At 39.1% G+C, this 13,247-nt stretch overlaps 1 protein-coding gene across 4 annotated transcripts in view; it reads left to right on the top strand.

Moving 5' to 3' along the window:
* The window catches only part of SLC12A4 (solute carrier family 12 member 4), a 49,579-nt gene extending 36,874 nt beyond the window's left edge, over nucleotides 1-12,705 (top strand). For all 4 annotated transcript variants that reach the window (XM_069868343.1, XM_069868344.1, XM_069868341.1 and 1 more), the window contains 14 exons: nucleotides 178-235; nucleotides 1,352-1,526; nucleotides 1,969-2,087; nucleotides 2,590-2,688; nucleotides 3,045-3,164; nucleotides 3,917-4,021; nucleotides 4,519-4,687; nucleotides 5,715-5,910; nucleotides 6,646-6,815; nucleotides 6,967-7,098; nucleotides 7,198-7,305; nucleotides 8,093-8,277; nucleotides 10,812-10,945; nucleotides 11,538-12,705. In XM_069868343.1, coding sequence (XP_069724444.1) covers nucleotides 178-235; nucleotides 1,352-1,526; nucleotides 1,969-2,087; nucleotides 2,590-2,688; nucleotides 3,045-3,164; nucleotides 3,917-4,021; nucleotides 4,519-4,687; nucleotides 5,715-5,910; nucleotides 6,646-6,815; nucleotides 6,967-7,098; nucleotides 7,198-7,305; nucleotides 8,093-8,277; nucleotides 10,812-10,945; nucleotides 11,538-11,629 — 1,862 coding nt within the window. In that variant the 3' untranslated portion in view covers nucleotides 11,630-12,705. The remainder of the gene's footprint in view (nucleotides 1-177; nucleotides 236-1,351; nucleotides 1,527-1,968; nucleotides 2,088-2,589; nucleotides 2,689-3,044; nucleotides 3,165-3,916; nucleotides 4,022-4,518; nucleotides 4,688-5,714; nucleotides 5,911-6,645; nucleotides 6,816-6,966; nucleotides 7,099-7,197; nucleotides 7,306-8,092; nucleotides 8,278-10,811; nucleotides 10,946-11,537) is intronic.
* Nucleotides 12,706-13,247: the final 542 nt, after the last annotated feature.

The raw sequence follows: 13,247 nt of genomic DNA, 5'->3' as shown, positions 1-13,247 counted from the left end.
CATATAAGCAGTGAGTCATTAATTTACTCACCAGCTTTACCATGTACTTACGGAGATGCTGCAGTGCAAATGCCATAGGAGAGGCACATCTTGAACTGTCTGCAATACTGACTGTGGTTGGTTTTGTTTGCCATGTGTAAATAAATGCTGCTTTCCTTATCACACACTGTATTCAAGACTTCAGTTGTGTATTATTATTTGGAGCCTGCATAGAAGGAGTAGTCCTGAGAGATAAGTAAGTTTTACTGCTTTAATGATCTCCTTTCCTTTTCTTTTTGCAGGGAAGTTGTTCTTCCTCATCTTATGCACAACCACCCCACCCAACCCTGCCTTTTGGCTTTTGCTTCTGGGTGCCTTTTAAACCATATTGTAAACAATGTTCTAGGAATCTTCTAGTGTTTGATTTGATACAGATTTTTCATGCTAGGTCTTAATTCCTCCCCACCCCTACCCTGTCCCAAACCTATGTTATCTTGTGTTGACATACACTCTTCAGTTTCCAGAGGTACTTGTTCAAAGACCAAATCTCTATTAGTAAATTGTAGATTTCTATTTTTAATTTCTCCTCCCTAGAGCAGCAAGATACAAACCAACAAAAATTGTCCTTTTTTTTTTTTTTCTCTCCAGAGGAACCTTGATTTTTTTTAAATTTTTTTTTTTTTACCTCAGTACAGGCAGGTGCCACACATCTATAGATCTGTATATGCTGTATTACTAACAGTGGTTTTCAGAGAAAGAAGTATTTTCTCTTAGCACTTGTGATGATTTTCTTACGTAGAAACCAAATCAAGAAATGCAACCAGGCATCTGTAACTGGACAAAGCTTGATATGTGGTTATCTCCACCCTCTGGTTATTGGTGACTGGTTACAAAAAGTTTACAAACAATTTTGTTTGTAAACCCAGTAACGGTGTTCTCAGTGCTAGAGTCTACGAGGGCCTTTTCTGACAGCTTCCCTACTGCTGATGGACTGTTTCCAGTGGAAAAGCAGGGAAGTGCTTGTGAACATAATCATCTGAGAAAAAAGCTCCCCGAGAAACCAAACCAACCAGCCAAAAAGTCCCTAAAGTAGGGGTGTCTGATGCTGGATTGTGTTGGGTGTTTTTAAACATTAAACTTACTGTTTTAAGAACGGCATATGTCTAGGTGAAAGTGGAAAATAATTTTGTTATAATAATGTAAGAGTGTTATGATATATAGGCAAAACAAAGTTTTTGAATTGTTGGAATTGGACTGTACACTTCCTGTCTGTATATGAAAAATAATTTGGATTGTTTACTACTTTGTAATCAAGAAAATATGTGTCAAAATAGTCCTTTGAATATGAATGTTTTGCTGTCCCTCTCCGCAGGTACGGTGATGCAGTGAACAGGAACTTAGTGGTGGGCACCCTTTCGTGGCCCTCGCCATGGGTCATTGTGATAGGATCCTTCTTCTCTACCTGCGGAGCAGGTTTGCAAAGTCTTACTGGAGCCCCACGGCTACTGCAAGCGATAGCAAAGGACAACATCATTCCTTTTCTCTGGGTTCGTGCATCTTACCCCTCCCACCCAAACAAGTAAAATAAACTCCAAACAACCACCCCCCAAAAAAAACCTGGAAAGCATTCTGTACATAGTAACTAACCTGCCATTTGTCTTTATGGTCTTGGAGATCAGATTTATTTTCCCTAGTTTGCCCATTGTTGACATGAAGGTCAATGATTTTTGTTTTAATGCGTTCTTATCGTTTGTTAAAGACTAGGTATAATTTTAATGGAGTTTGAGTAGACGTACATGGTAATTCTGTGAAGAAGTCTGACTTCTAATTTGGTGAAGCACAGAAAGCCAGTAGAATAATTTGACTTCTTGCTCTAGAGAAAAAAATATATTTGGGGAAATGACTATTGTTTTTTAAAATGTAATTCTGTTTTTCTTTATAACCTTATGTAATACTTGGAAGATAGGTTTATTGTTTCTATTTCTTCAGATTTTTGGTCATGGAAAAGCGAATGGTGAACCAACGTGGGCTCTTCTGTTAACAGCGTTAATTGCTGAGCTGGGAATCCTTATTGCTTCGCTTGACATGGTGGCTCCAATTCTCTCAATGTAAGAAATAAGGTGGTTGCTGTTTAAGTTAAAAAAAAAAGAGGGGAGGAAGAGTGATATTCTCTCAAGTATTGCTAATTTTGTTGTCTTTCAGAATTATATATTAAACCAGTAAAGCAAATTCCTGGTTTGTTCCACTTTTATTACTTCTATTAATTCTCTGACTTTGGGCTCTACGTGGATGTCTGTTTGTTTCTACTCTGGAGTATTCAGTGAATAAACATGTTCGTAGTGTATCTGCATTGTTATTTTCTTTGGGAAAATACTATTTTTATTACAGAACAAATCTAGTGTTTGGTGGACAAGTCTGACTTGATCTAATTAAAACACTGTTCTAACTACTCTGTACTGACAGTTCAAGTTAATAAAAATCAGAGGGATAGTCACACGTGACAGGGCAGCTCTATTTTGACTGTATGTAATTTGTGTGGTTATAATATCTGCTAGAATCTATAAATGTGTGTGCTAGAATGTTTTGCACTTTTTTTTTTCACTTTTGCAGGTTTTTCTTGATGTGCTACCTCTTTGTTAATCTCGCATGTGCCGTACAAACGCTCCTTAGAACTCCAAACTGGCGGCCCCGATTTAAATACTATCACTGGTAAGCAAAAGGCCAGCATGCTCAGCGCCTGGTCTGCAAACTACAGTGTGTGGGTGTTAAAAGAACTCTCTCCATAGGGGTCAGGGGTGTCTTTTACTTCTCTGGATATCAGTTCTAGAGATGAGTGTTTTAATTTAATACTCATAGTTGACCAGACCCACATATTTAATGGTGTGAGTTTCATACCAACAATATCGTACTGAAACTGCTAGGGACTAGGGAGGTTGATTGGAAGCTTTATTCTTACTGCCAGTTCAGAACAGAAAACTTAAAGAAAAAAGAGCAAGAAAATAACTGACTTTGTTTTCAAGATTATCTACGCCATTACTCACTAATATCTATGCTTTTTGTTTTAGGGCCCTCTCATTTTTGGGCATGAGTATTTGCCTGGCGCTGATGTTCATTTCGTCTTGGTATTATGCTTTGGTAGCTATGCTGATTGCAGGCATGATTTATAAGTACATTGAATATCAAGGGTAAGTATTAACTGGATAGAAACTGGTAGGGAGGCGATTGGGTCTGTTTTTATTGCATTATCTTTACCCTTCACTTTTGGAGAAGGAACTGTCCAGTTCTTTCTTGTTAATGGCTTATTTGTTCATTTTTTTCCATTGTTCTGTTGCACCTGTGCTGAACAAATGCCCCTGAAGTGCTTTGGCATTAAGCCTCTAAAGGTGTTTGGTGAAACTTGAGGGTCACAAGAAGCAGAAACACTGGTTGGGATCTGCCCTTCCACTGTGTCACTCATCATTACTTCAGGCGCCAAACACCTGAAGGTAGCTACCTCATTCCACTTCATGTGGTGTGAAGGTCTGTCTAGAACAGTCCTTGAAAAGCTGAATCTAGGTTGCCTGAGATGGTTAATATCTGATGGAGTCAGGCTATGGTAATTAATTTTAACAAACCGTGTATTGAAATGCCTGTTTATGCTTGGGAAGCATTCTCTGTAGGGGAGATTACAAATTGCAGATTTGTGATTACAAATTAAATGCAGAATGTATGGTGATACCACAGGGCTGTGGTCTGCATTTGACTAAAAGATTTCATTTCTCTCATGTGGTACATGGTCTCAGACACATGTCTATGAATGACTAGTATACATGTGATGCATGCTACGTGTCACATTACTAAACTCATTAAAGGCAATGATTTCTCTGTAGCACGACTGTAAATGTGCAGTTAAATGATAATGAAACCATATGTTGGCTGAATTTTGTGTTCTTCACAGTGCGGAGAAAGAATGGGGTGATGGTATCCGGGGTCTTTCGCTCAGTGCAGCAAGATATGCCTTACTCAGGCTGGAGGAGGGCCCCCCCCACACAAAGAACTGGAGGTAAGTTTTAGACTAAAAAAAATTCACTGTTGTGATTATCTCCTTAGACTTAAGTGATTGATGTGTAGCAAGGCACAGAAAGCAGGTGGGTTCTGTGTTTAGATGGAAATATTCATGTTTCTCAGCTGTTTGGCACAAGTATCTGGACAGATCCGGAAGGACTGCACTACAGTATGAACACAGTGTGTGTTCTAATAGTACTTAAGAGCCCTGAAAATCAACCATGTACATAAAACACTAATGCAAGCCTCTTGAGCTAAGTACACAAATGGGTTTTATGACTGTCAAAACAATGCGGCAGAAGAATTCCCTCAGTGCTTCAAATCTGCTTTCAATCAAGAGAAATAGTGTAGTAATTAAAACCCGTTCGATGTGTGAGGTAGCGTTTCAGAGTTAATATTTGAGATCAAGTAAAGTGATGAGAGAGGCAATTTTTTACATGTGGTTTTGTTAAAGCCATAGTGAAAAATGCATTCCCTTTTTTTTATTTCGTCCAGGCCTCAGTTGCTGGTGCTTCTGAAACTTGATGAAGATTTGCATGTAAAATACCCTAGACTGTTAACATTTGCATCTCAGCTGAAAGCCGGCAAAGGTTTGACTATCATAGGGTCAGTGATCCAAGGGAATTTCTTGGAAACTTATGGAGAGGCCCAAGCTGCTGAACAGGTTGGTGTCTTAAATTCCTGAAGTAAAAAGGGGTGAGTGGGCAGATAACTTGGAAGTTTCATAATCATATATGGAAAAAAGCTTACCAGAAAGGCTTCCATGAAATACAGGACTGGTTGAGTAAAGCTACAGCTGTTCAATAAAGGGCTTGCAAACATTTTTCAATTGTCAGTTGTGGCTTTAGGAATACTCATGCAAGATCAATGCCTGCAACTTGTGCAAACATCATTACTGCATAATACAATCTTCATCTATAAGAAGTAATTGCTATGCAAGTTATGTATGCTGATAAATGGAAGAAAGAGGACTATTTAATTTACTGAACATATCAAGAAACAGTTCAGTATCTGTTGGTTATTACAAGCTTAGCAGATGTGCTGTGTTTATTTCAGTGTGGTGACAAATGTATTACAAAAAGTACTGAAGGATGGTCCTGAACTTCTCCAGAGGCAGAAAACTGCCTCTTTTTATCAGGAAAACTGTTTTAAAGGGAAAACTAATTCATAGGCCTACATGTTGACCAACTTTGTTTAGTTTTTGAGCAAGTACAGGATATGGTGTTCTTGATAGGTGTGGAGGGTTTGGTGCTTCTATTTCGAAACTGAATATAATAACACAGCATGTTACATAGAAATCTGGAACCGAAGATCTGAATGAAATTAATTAAACTTGGGTTTGTAAAGGTGAATGTTTTAGAAGTAGAAAATGGAAAGTGAAATAGTAGCCCAGATATCACTAACTATTACAATGAGTAAGAGATTATAGCACAAACAAAAAAACCCCTTATCTTAATCTGTTAGAAATAATTATATTTGGAGGAGAAGTATGTGTATTTTAAACAAGTGTTATTCGCAGTTAGTGGATATTTTCTCATCTGTTTAACTAAGGAAAGTGGATGAGCAGAAATCTGCTTTGAACTGTGTTTTATCTGCAGATGTGTGAACCAGGAATTCACACTGTAACGACATGATAGAGAAATACCTAGCATTCCTCTTGGCTGTGAGATTTTTCCTTGTCTCTCTTCCAGACTATTAAGAATATGATGGATATTGAGAAGGTGAAAGGATTTTGTCAAGTAGTTGTAGCCAATAAAGTTCGGGAAGGAATTGCTCACCTGATCCAGTCCTGTGGGCTAGGTGGCATGAAACATAATACTGTGGTTTTGGGATGGCCTTATGGGTGGAGACAAAGTGAAGATCCAAGGTCATGGAAGACATTCATAGGTGAGCTTTAAAGGTTCTGTGTGATCAAATGTTGTGAACAGAGATGTTTATTACACGTGTGGTACACACGAGATATTCTCAGAATCCTTGTGCAATTGCTTTTGGGTTTTAGTCTTTTTTTTTTTTTCCTTTTTCTACGGCTGATTATAAAGTAGATAATTTCTCACAAAACTGCTCTGTATTTGAAATATCTCTCCTTGTAGGTAAAAGACCTATGAAAGATCATCAAAGATTAATCTAGCAGCTAAAATTGATCTATAATGAATGGTTGAAAAGCTGTGGATGTGAGAGATCTTGTTTTTATGGCTAACTATAATTTGTTTCTTATAATCTCTGCCTTTTCACTAGTCCTAACCTATTAATCTCTTTTCAGTAGTGGAGCTGGCACTCTCCTTGTCTATATCCCTCTCCTTCCCCTATGGTCCAGTTACTTAATGCAGTCAAATTAAAACAGAGCAGATGCTTTCACCTCATACTTGACTTTGAAGGTTGCTCCTTTTATTTCAAGCATGAAATAGAACTTGTTTTCCTGTAAATCTGATTTATCCCAGCTTTGTCATTTGGTCCAACCTGTCTTTGCAAACCTTACTGTACATATTTTCCTTAATGTAAAAAAGTGACATTTGTGGTTTGCTGACATTTTACTCAGTGTGTAACTTCTTGCTGTTGTTTTTTAAGCCATAGATCACTCTTGCAGAATTGGAAGTAATTGTCTGTTCTTCCTCGTTTGGGCAGGTACTGTTCGCTGCACAACTGCAGCCCATCTGGCTCTGCTGGTTCCCAAAAATGTGTCTTTCTACCCCAGCAACCATGAGCGTTACAATGAAGGCAACATTGATGTGTGGTGGATTGTGCATGACGGAGGCATGTTGATGTTGCTTCCTTTTCTTCTCAAACAGCACAAAGTAAGGAGCTAACAAAACCAAGTTTGTCACCCAACTACTGCTCTATGCATTAGTTTAAAGAAACGAGGTCAAGTAATAGAGCCTGTTGATAAAAGAGTGCGGAGCAAAACATTATTGGTGCAAATACTGAGAGTTTATGTTCCCTCACCAGGTTTGGAGAAAATGCAAAATGAGAATTTTTACTGTAGCTCAGATGGATGATAACAGCATCCAGATGAAGAAGGATTTGGCTACTTTCCTCTATCAGCTCCGAATAGAGGCAGAGGTAGAAGTGGTAGAAATGGTAAGGAATTCGAGCCCATATTTCACTTCATGATGCAAATGGTGGTGTTTGGTTATAACTTGATTACAAGCACTGTATTTTTTTTTTTTATTTCTGCAGCAAAATAGTGATATCTCTGCATATACTTATGAGAGAACTCTTATGATGGAGCAGAGATCTCAGATGCTGAGGCAAATGAGACTGACAAAAACAGAAAGAGAAAGGGAGGTATGTAATCTGTGGTTGATTGTTATGGGCTGCTGAGGGGGATGACACTAAGTGCCTTCCTGGTAGTATTTTGTATAGCTGCTGCTTAAATTTAATTCCTGTGTTGTAAAGATGTAAGGAAATACTTTTAGTGTAGCATTGCTGTTTGCCAAAACTACATGTAGTCATTGAATGGCCTGGCTATATTCTCAAGACCATGCTAGAAATTATTTGTTTGGGGGAAAACAATGGCAGCATATATGCTGTAGAAACGGTTTGTGTGTTCCCCTTTGTGATGTAAATGATAGTCAATTACTTGATGATGTTAGTCTTGTCCCTTTCTTGACCTTGTTTTTGCTCTACAAGGGATGTCTGGCATTTGTCCCAATTTATAGAAAATCCTGTTTTCCTACTGAAGATTTAATTCCTGTTTGGACTGTTAGAATATCTACTTATGAAGGATGCAGATGGTCTAATGTGTCTGCATGTGTTTGTTCCATTCTTTCTGTTGTCAGCCTTGTAGATTGTTTCAGACCATGTAATGATGTGTTTCTTGTATAGATACAGGCCTCTGTTTGTCTGAATTCTGCATGACAAGTTCCAAATTCTGCATCTAAACTGCTTAAAGTCAGTTTGCTATGCAAGGTTATTGGTGAAGGCAGATGCTGGGTATCAGAGGCGTCCTAAATGCTGAATTAACTGCAAAATAAGGGATGCAATGGAACAAAAAGTCTTCTATTGCTTAAACAGAACCAGAGTATAAAAAATAAATTGTCCAGGTTCACAGTGTCATTCCTGTGACCTCTAGGCTCAGCTGGTGAAGGACAGGCATTCAGTAGCACGTCTGGAGAGCCTCTACTCAGATGAAGAAGATGAGGCGGACCCAGTTCCTGAGAACATTCAGATGACCTGGACAAAAGAGAAATGTGATGCTGAGAAGAGGAACCGAGGCAGTGCTGTGGGAAGCTTTAGAGATCTCATCAGCATTAAGCCGTGAGTCTTGTCAACTCCTTGCATTTCCTAAAACTCTAGATATACTGTGCTTTTAATATCTTCTGTCTCCTAATCCTTGGTTTAGATCTGCACAATAAACATTGAGGCTTGACCACTGAAAAGACAGCAGTTAGCCTCCTGAGAAATCGCTAACCAATTACACGTGGCACGCATCCCTCAGTATTTTACTTGGTATAATCAAATTCAAAGTTGGAGCTCTTAAAACCTATCATGGCTTTCCACCTGTCTCCCAAGTACCTCAATAAAACACAGAATCAAAACCAGACTAATTTCACCAATCTAATATGTAGTGGGGTATTTAATGAGGTAAGGAAGAAACCGTGGAGATAGTAGTGAATGACTGTGAATAGAATGTGTGTGACAAAACCCGCTAAGACAGACTTGCTGTTGAAGGAGTATAGATTTGTAACAGCCCTAGTATTACTGCACATGTGCCCCCTGAATAGCAAGGATCAAAGCTCTATTTCTGGCTTTGTATAAGAATGTGTGAATCTCCTGTGACCTCTTTGATGTACTACATCTTACTCGAAATGTTTGCTCAGTCAGCTTTGCATACTTAGCAAAGTTCCAGATTTTTCTTCCTATAATATCAGTAAGAGTTGAAATTGGCTTTGGGACAAACCATACGTAGTCTATCTGCTGTAGAAATTCTGCTGAATTTGGTGTTAACTACCTGTACTTTTTCCTCTTCCATGCTTTCAGAGAGTGGGAAAACTTGTAAGTTTGTTATTTAACTTAGACGTACGTTAAAGTGGTTGAGAGAAGACTTCAGTTTCTCAACTAAAAGCAGGAAAACTATATGTAATGAAAAGAAAGGGAGTTAGAGTTTAGGAGTCTTAGCAAAGCTTTTAAAGGGGGCAGGATGAGCCATGTAAGTATCATAACAAATAGCACATAACAAACTAGAAGAGTTTTCCTAACAAGGACTAAGTCAGGATAGAAAACAATTACAGGTCTGAACCTATTTTCTTAAGCAGAGTGTGACACAATAAGTGGGAAACGTTACTCATTTAGAGAAGCTCTCATTCCACAACTTCGCTATGATGTTATTTCTGGCAGTTTCTGGATACTAAACAAACCCTTTCTTACAGCCTACACCTTCACATCACTAGGGAGATGCCAATTTTAAATGTCACTTTAGAGAATACCAAACCTTTAATTTTTCATTACTTTTCCAAAACTATACGTAGTTAATAGCAGTTTGTTGTTTCTGGTGCTGGTTTCTTCCTCACTTCCTATAATCTGGCCTCTGTGTTGTCCATGGCTTTCTGAAGCTGATGTGGTAGAGACAGAGGTTGTCCTTGCTCTAAATTAAGTAAGAACATGAAATAAGAGACAGTTAATTCAAAGTGTGAAAATTATGTTCTTAGTATAACAAACACATTCTTACCATTGCATCACTTTTTCACTCATGACATGTAAAGCTGAATTAACAGAACTACAGATTCATATTTGATTTGTTTCTACTAATACTTGTTTTTAATATAAATAAAATGAAGAAAATACCCAAGTGAATCCAAGCTGCAAATATACTCTCCCTTTGATAAGTCTATTTCTGTATTGTTTTTCCTGTTATGTTGCCAAAATAAAGGTTGATTTCCTGCAGGAAGGAAATATTCCCTGGCTCAGACTCCCCAGAGGATACTTTCCAGTTCTGCTACTACATGAATTGATGTTATTTTTTGATTATATATTCTGAATAGTTAATCCTGTTACTTCTTTCAGACTAGTTTCTTAAGGAGAGAGGCTTATAAGATCATGCTGCATCTATTCCCTTCCCATAACTTCTGAACCAAGTGGCTACTCAAATTAGAAAGCACGATTGATATTTTTAAAGATACCTGGCTGATAAGTTTTTCTTGCAAAAAAACAGGCAGAGAAGTTGGTTGGTTTCTAACTTACCACACACCAGAAAAGCCCCATAAACAAGCATACATCCAGCCATTTGTAGGCTGTGTTTCAGCCTATGAATCTGTAGGAAACCAGACTTTCTCTGGAGATGTCAACTGCTGTTGAACACCAAAAGACAAGTGTACTCATGAGCAGTGTGGCCTGGGCGCAGTGCTGTCAGTCTCCTGATTGGTTCTAACAGGTCTCTGAGAGAGTTTTCCAGCACTGAGTCTGTAGAGGTGCACGGCCTGTGCTGCTATGGAGTGAGGGGATCTGGAGAGGGCTGCCAGAAGGGAGTGCTCTGCAATCTCATGTGTCTGCGGTCAAAGACCACGTTCCCTTGTGGAAATGCAGAGTGCAAATCATCTTTATGAAATATGCTTCTCGAAGAGCGCTGTAACTCTATAAACTTGACTCCAGAGATCTTAAAACCGATGGATTAGCGGTACCTGAAGAACTCTGAAATTTCTTTTGTATCTTCCTCAAGTTTGAAAAGTTCTGTGTTGAGTTGACATTTAACAGGGTATTTTGGAAATGTAAGGTATCTTTTTTAGGGCCTTTTTAATAATTCATTTTTCAGACGTATGTTTCTAATAGTAGGTCTGAATGTGCTTCTTCTGCAGGAACCAGTCTAATGTCCGAAGGATGCACACAGCAGTGAAGCTGAATGAAGTTATTGTAAATAGATCCCATGATGCTCGGCTTGTTCTTCTCAACATGCCTGGTCCTCCAAAGAATACTGATGGTGATGAAAACTGTATCCTTCTAAGCAAGACCTGGTGCACACAGATCTTCCTTTAGTCTGTGCTCTTGATAGATTTTGCCACAAATGCTGTTAGGCTGTAATATGTGACATTGTCCACTGAGTGGTGGGTGCTGGCTTGTGGCCGCTGTATAATAATTTCTTGAAGTATAAGTTGTCACTGGCTGCTCGCAAAGCCTTGAGGTTTGACATTAGTCTCATCTAAATTCTTACCTGATTGAATTAATTTATTAAATAAAATTTAATTTAATTTATTTTATTTAATTCTCAGTAGTGGATGTAACAGATGTTGTAGCAAGGTGGCATTCATAGCAGCCAGTGTTCTGGGCAAGGCAGTGTCTGAACTCAAGTGAACAGAAGTCCTGAAGAAGAAGGTGTATCTCAGGTGTAGCTCACACATCAGAGTTTGGGAGCTTAGTTTCAAATGCAACACTCTAGTAAGATTAAAATTCAAGCCCACAGTACTTAGGCACTTCAAGGGGTACCTGCAGTATGCCAAATCCTTGACATGTAAACCCCCTGCAGATGTTAATTGCTCTGTATTTTGGTTTTGATTTTTCTTTTGTCCTTAACTTCACCAAAACAGACATGGAGTTTCTTGAAGTCCTAACTGAGGGCCTGGAGAGAGTATTACTTGTTAGAGGCGGCGGCCGAGAAGTCATCACAATTTACTCCTGATTTAGTACTGGCTTCTAACACTAGCCTACGTTTACCTTGGTGATAACGGACATTCCAGCTTTAGATGGAGAAGAAAAGAAAAGAAAAGTTTTTGCCTAACTTTCTCGTCATCTAGTCCTATTCATTGTCTTTCCATTTGCGACATACATATCTTTTGGGATTGCAGTATTGTTACACCATCCAATTAGCAACATGAGTTAATTGTGAAGCTGCCACATTATTCAGTTTCTGCTTTGGTACTCCAGCATTTCTGCATGTAGTTTTAACACTAAACCTATTTTTAGTCAGCACTGCTATGTGCAGTATTTCTAGTAACTGTATGTAAAGTTAGGACATGAAAGCCAGTTACTGTAAAAAGATTTTAAAAGCTTTTTATATTAGGTTTGGGGAATAGAGTTATGTTATATAGCAGCTAGTTTCTGCTGAAATTCAGCTATAAAGCATTTTCTAAGAGCACACTAAATTGTAAGAAGAGACTGAAAAAGCATTGTTTTTCTGGGTTTATTTCCAGAATTAAATTCTCAGTATTGGATAAGAATTTATACTTTTAATACATTTATTGATCAAGATTTAAATAAATTATGTTGATATAGTTGAAGTTATGTATGTAGCTTGCTACAAATTGTGTTGCTTCTGAGACTTGAGGTTCTGTGAGGCCAGATCCCTATTTATTTTTGTATTTATTTGTCAGAAATATTACGTGCGCAGATGCAGACTGCTTAGGGTAACAGAGATCTCGCAGTAAATTTGGAATCATCAGTGGATTGAGGGACCAGTCCTGTGCAGTTCTTCCATGCTTTAAATTTCTTGCAGACCATCCGTCAAAGTACATTGAGCACGCTGGAGTCCCGTGTGTAGAGCCAGGTACTGTGCTGCACGCACACCGATGGGATCACGCTTGCACCAGTCCAAGGGACCTGCTGCTTCATTGTATGCTTTATGCCCTTAGAGGAAACAGAAGAGAAGACGACCTATATTAAACAATAAGTCTCTGGAGGCTTTATCAAGCCCACTGAGTTGTACTTTATGTACAGAACGTTCGTATTTTTTCAATAAAATGTTGCGTACACTTTGAACCCATTCTGTTCTGTGCACTATGGTCAATCACCCAGCAAAATCCCGTTTGCCCTTCCCCGCGCGGAACTGCTGTGAAGTGACTTCAGTGCATCAGCACCAGTGGATCTGCTGTGAGGGGCTGGCAGTGGAGAGGTGTCTGTGGTCCCCCAGAGGGCACGGGTATGGCCCTGGGGAGTCTTGGAAGCAGCCTGGGGGTGTGCCTGAGTGAGTAAAGGCTCCTGGGCCTGGAGCTCCTGCCATGTGCAATAGCCAGGTGGGACTGCGTACCTGTAGGCTATGGGACACACACACACAAGCTGCTGCGCCTCAGGATCTCTGACTATCTGGGAAAGCAGTAGTTGCGTACAAGGTACGCAGGTGAGCTAACCTCTATGGATTAGTGGCATGGAAAGAAAGGTGGGGATTGACCCATTTCTCTGACCCAGGTGCTCTTGCTAGTTCTGTCACCCCTGTCGTGAAAGCACTTCTTGTTTCACTGGTAACAGCACTGCCAATGTCTGACTCAGAAATCTGAGAAACTATCCATGCTTTTGTCTTCAAC

This window comes from Phaenicophaeus curvirostris, chromosome 14, assembly GCF_032191515.1.
Source record: "Phaenicophaeus curvirostris isolate KB17595 chromosome 14, BPBGC_Pcur_1.0, whole genome shotgun sequence".
NCBI lineage: Eukaryota > Metazoa > Chordata > Aves > Cuculiformes > Cuculidae > Phaenicophaeus > Phaenicophaeus curvirostris.
The sequence above is the reverse complement of the archived record's forward strand: the minus strand, read 5'-3'. Positions and strand labels throughout refer to the sequence as shown.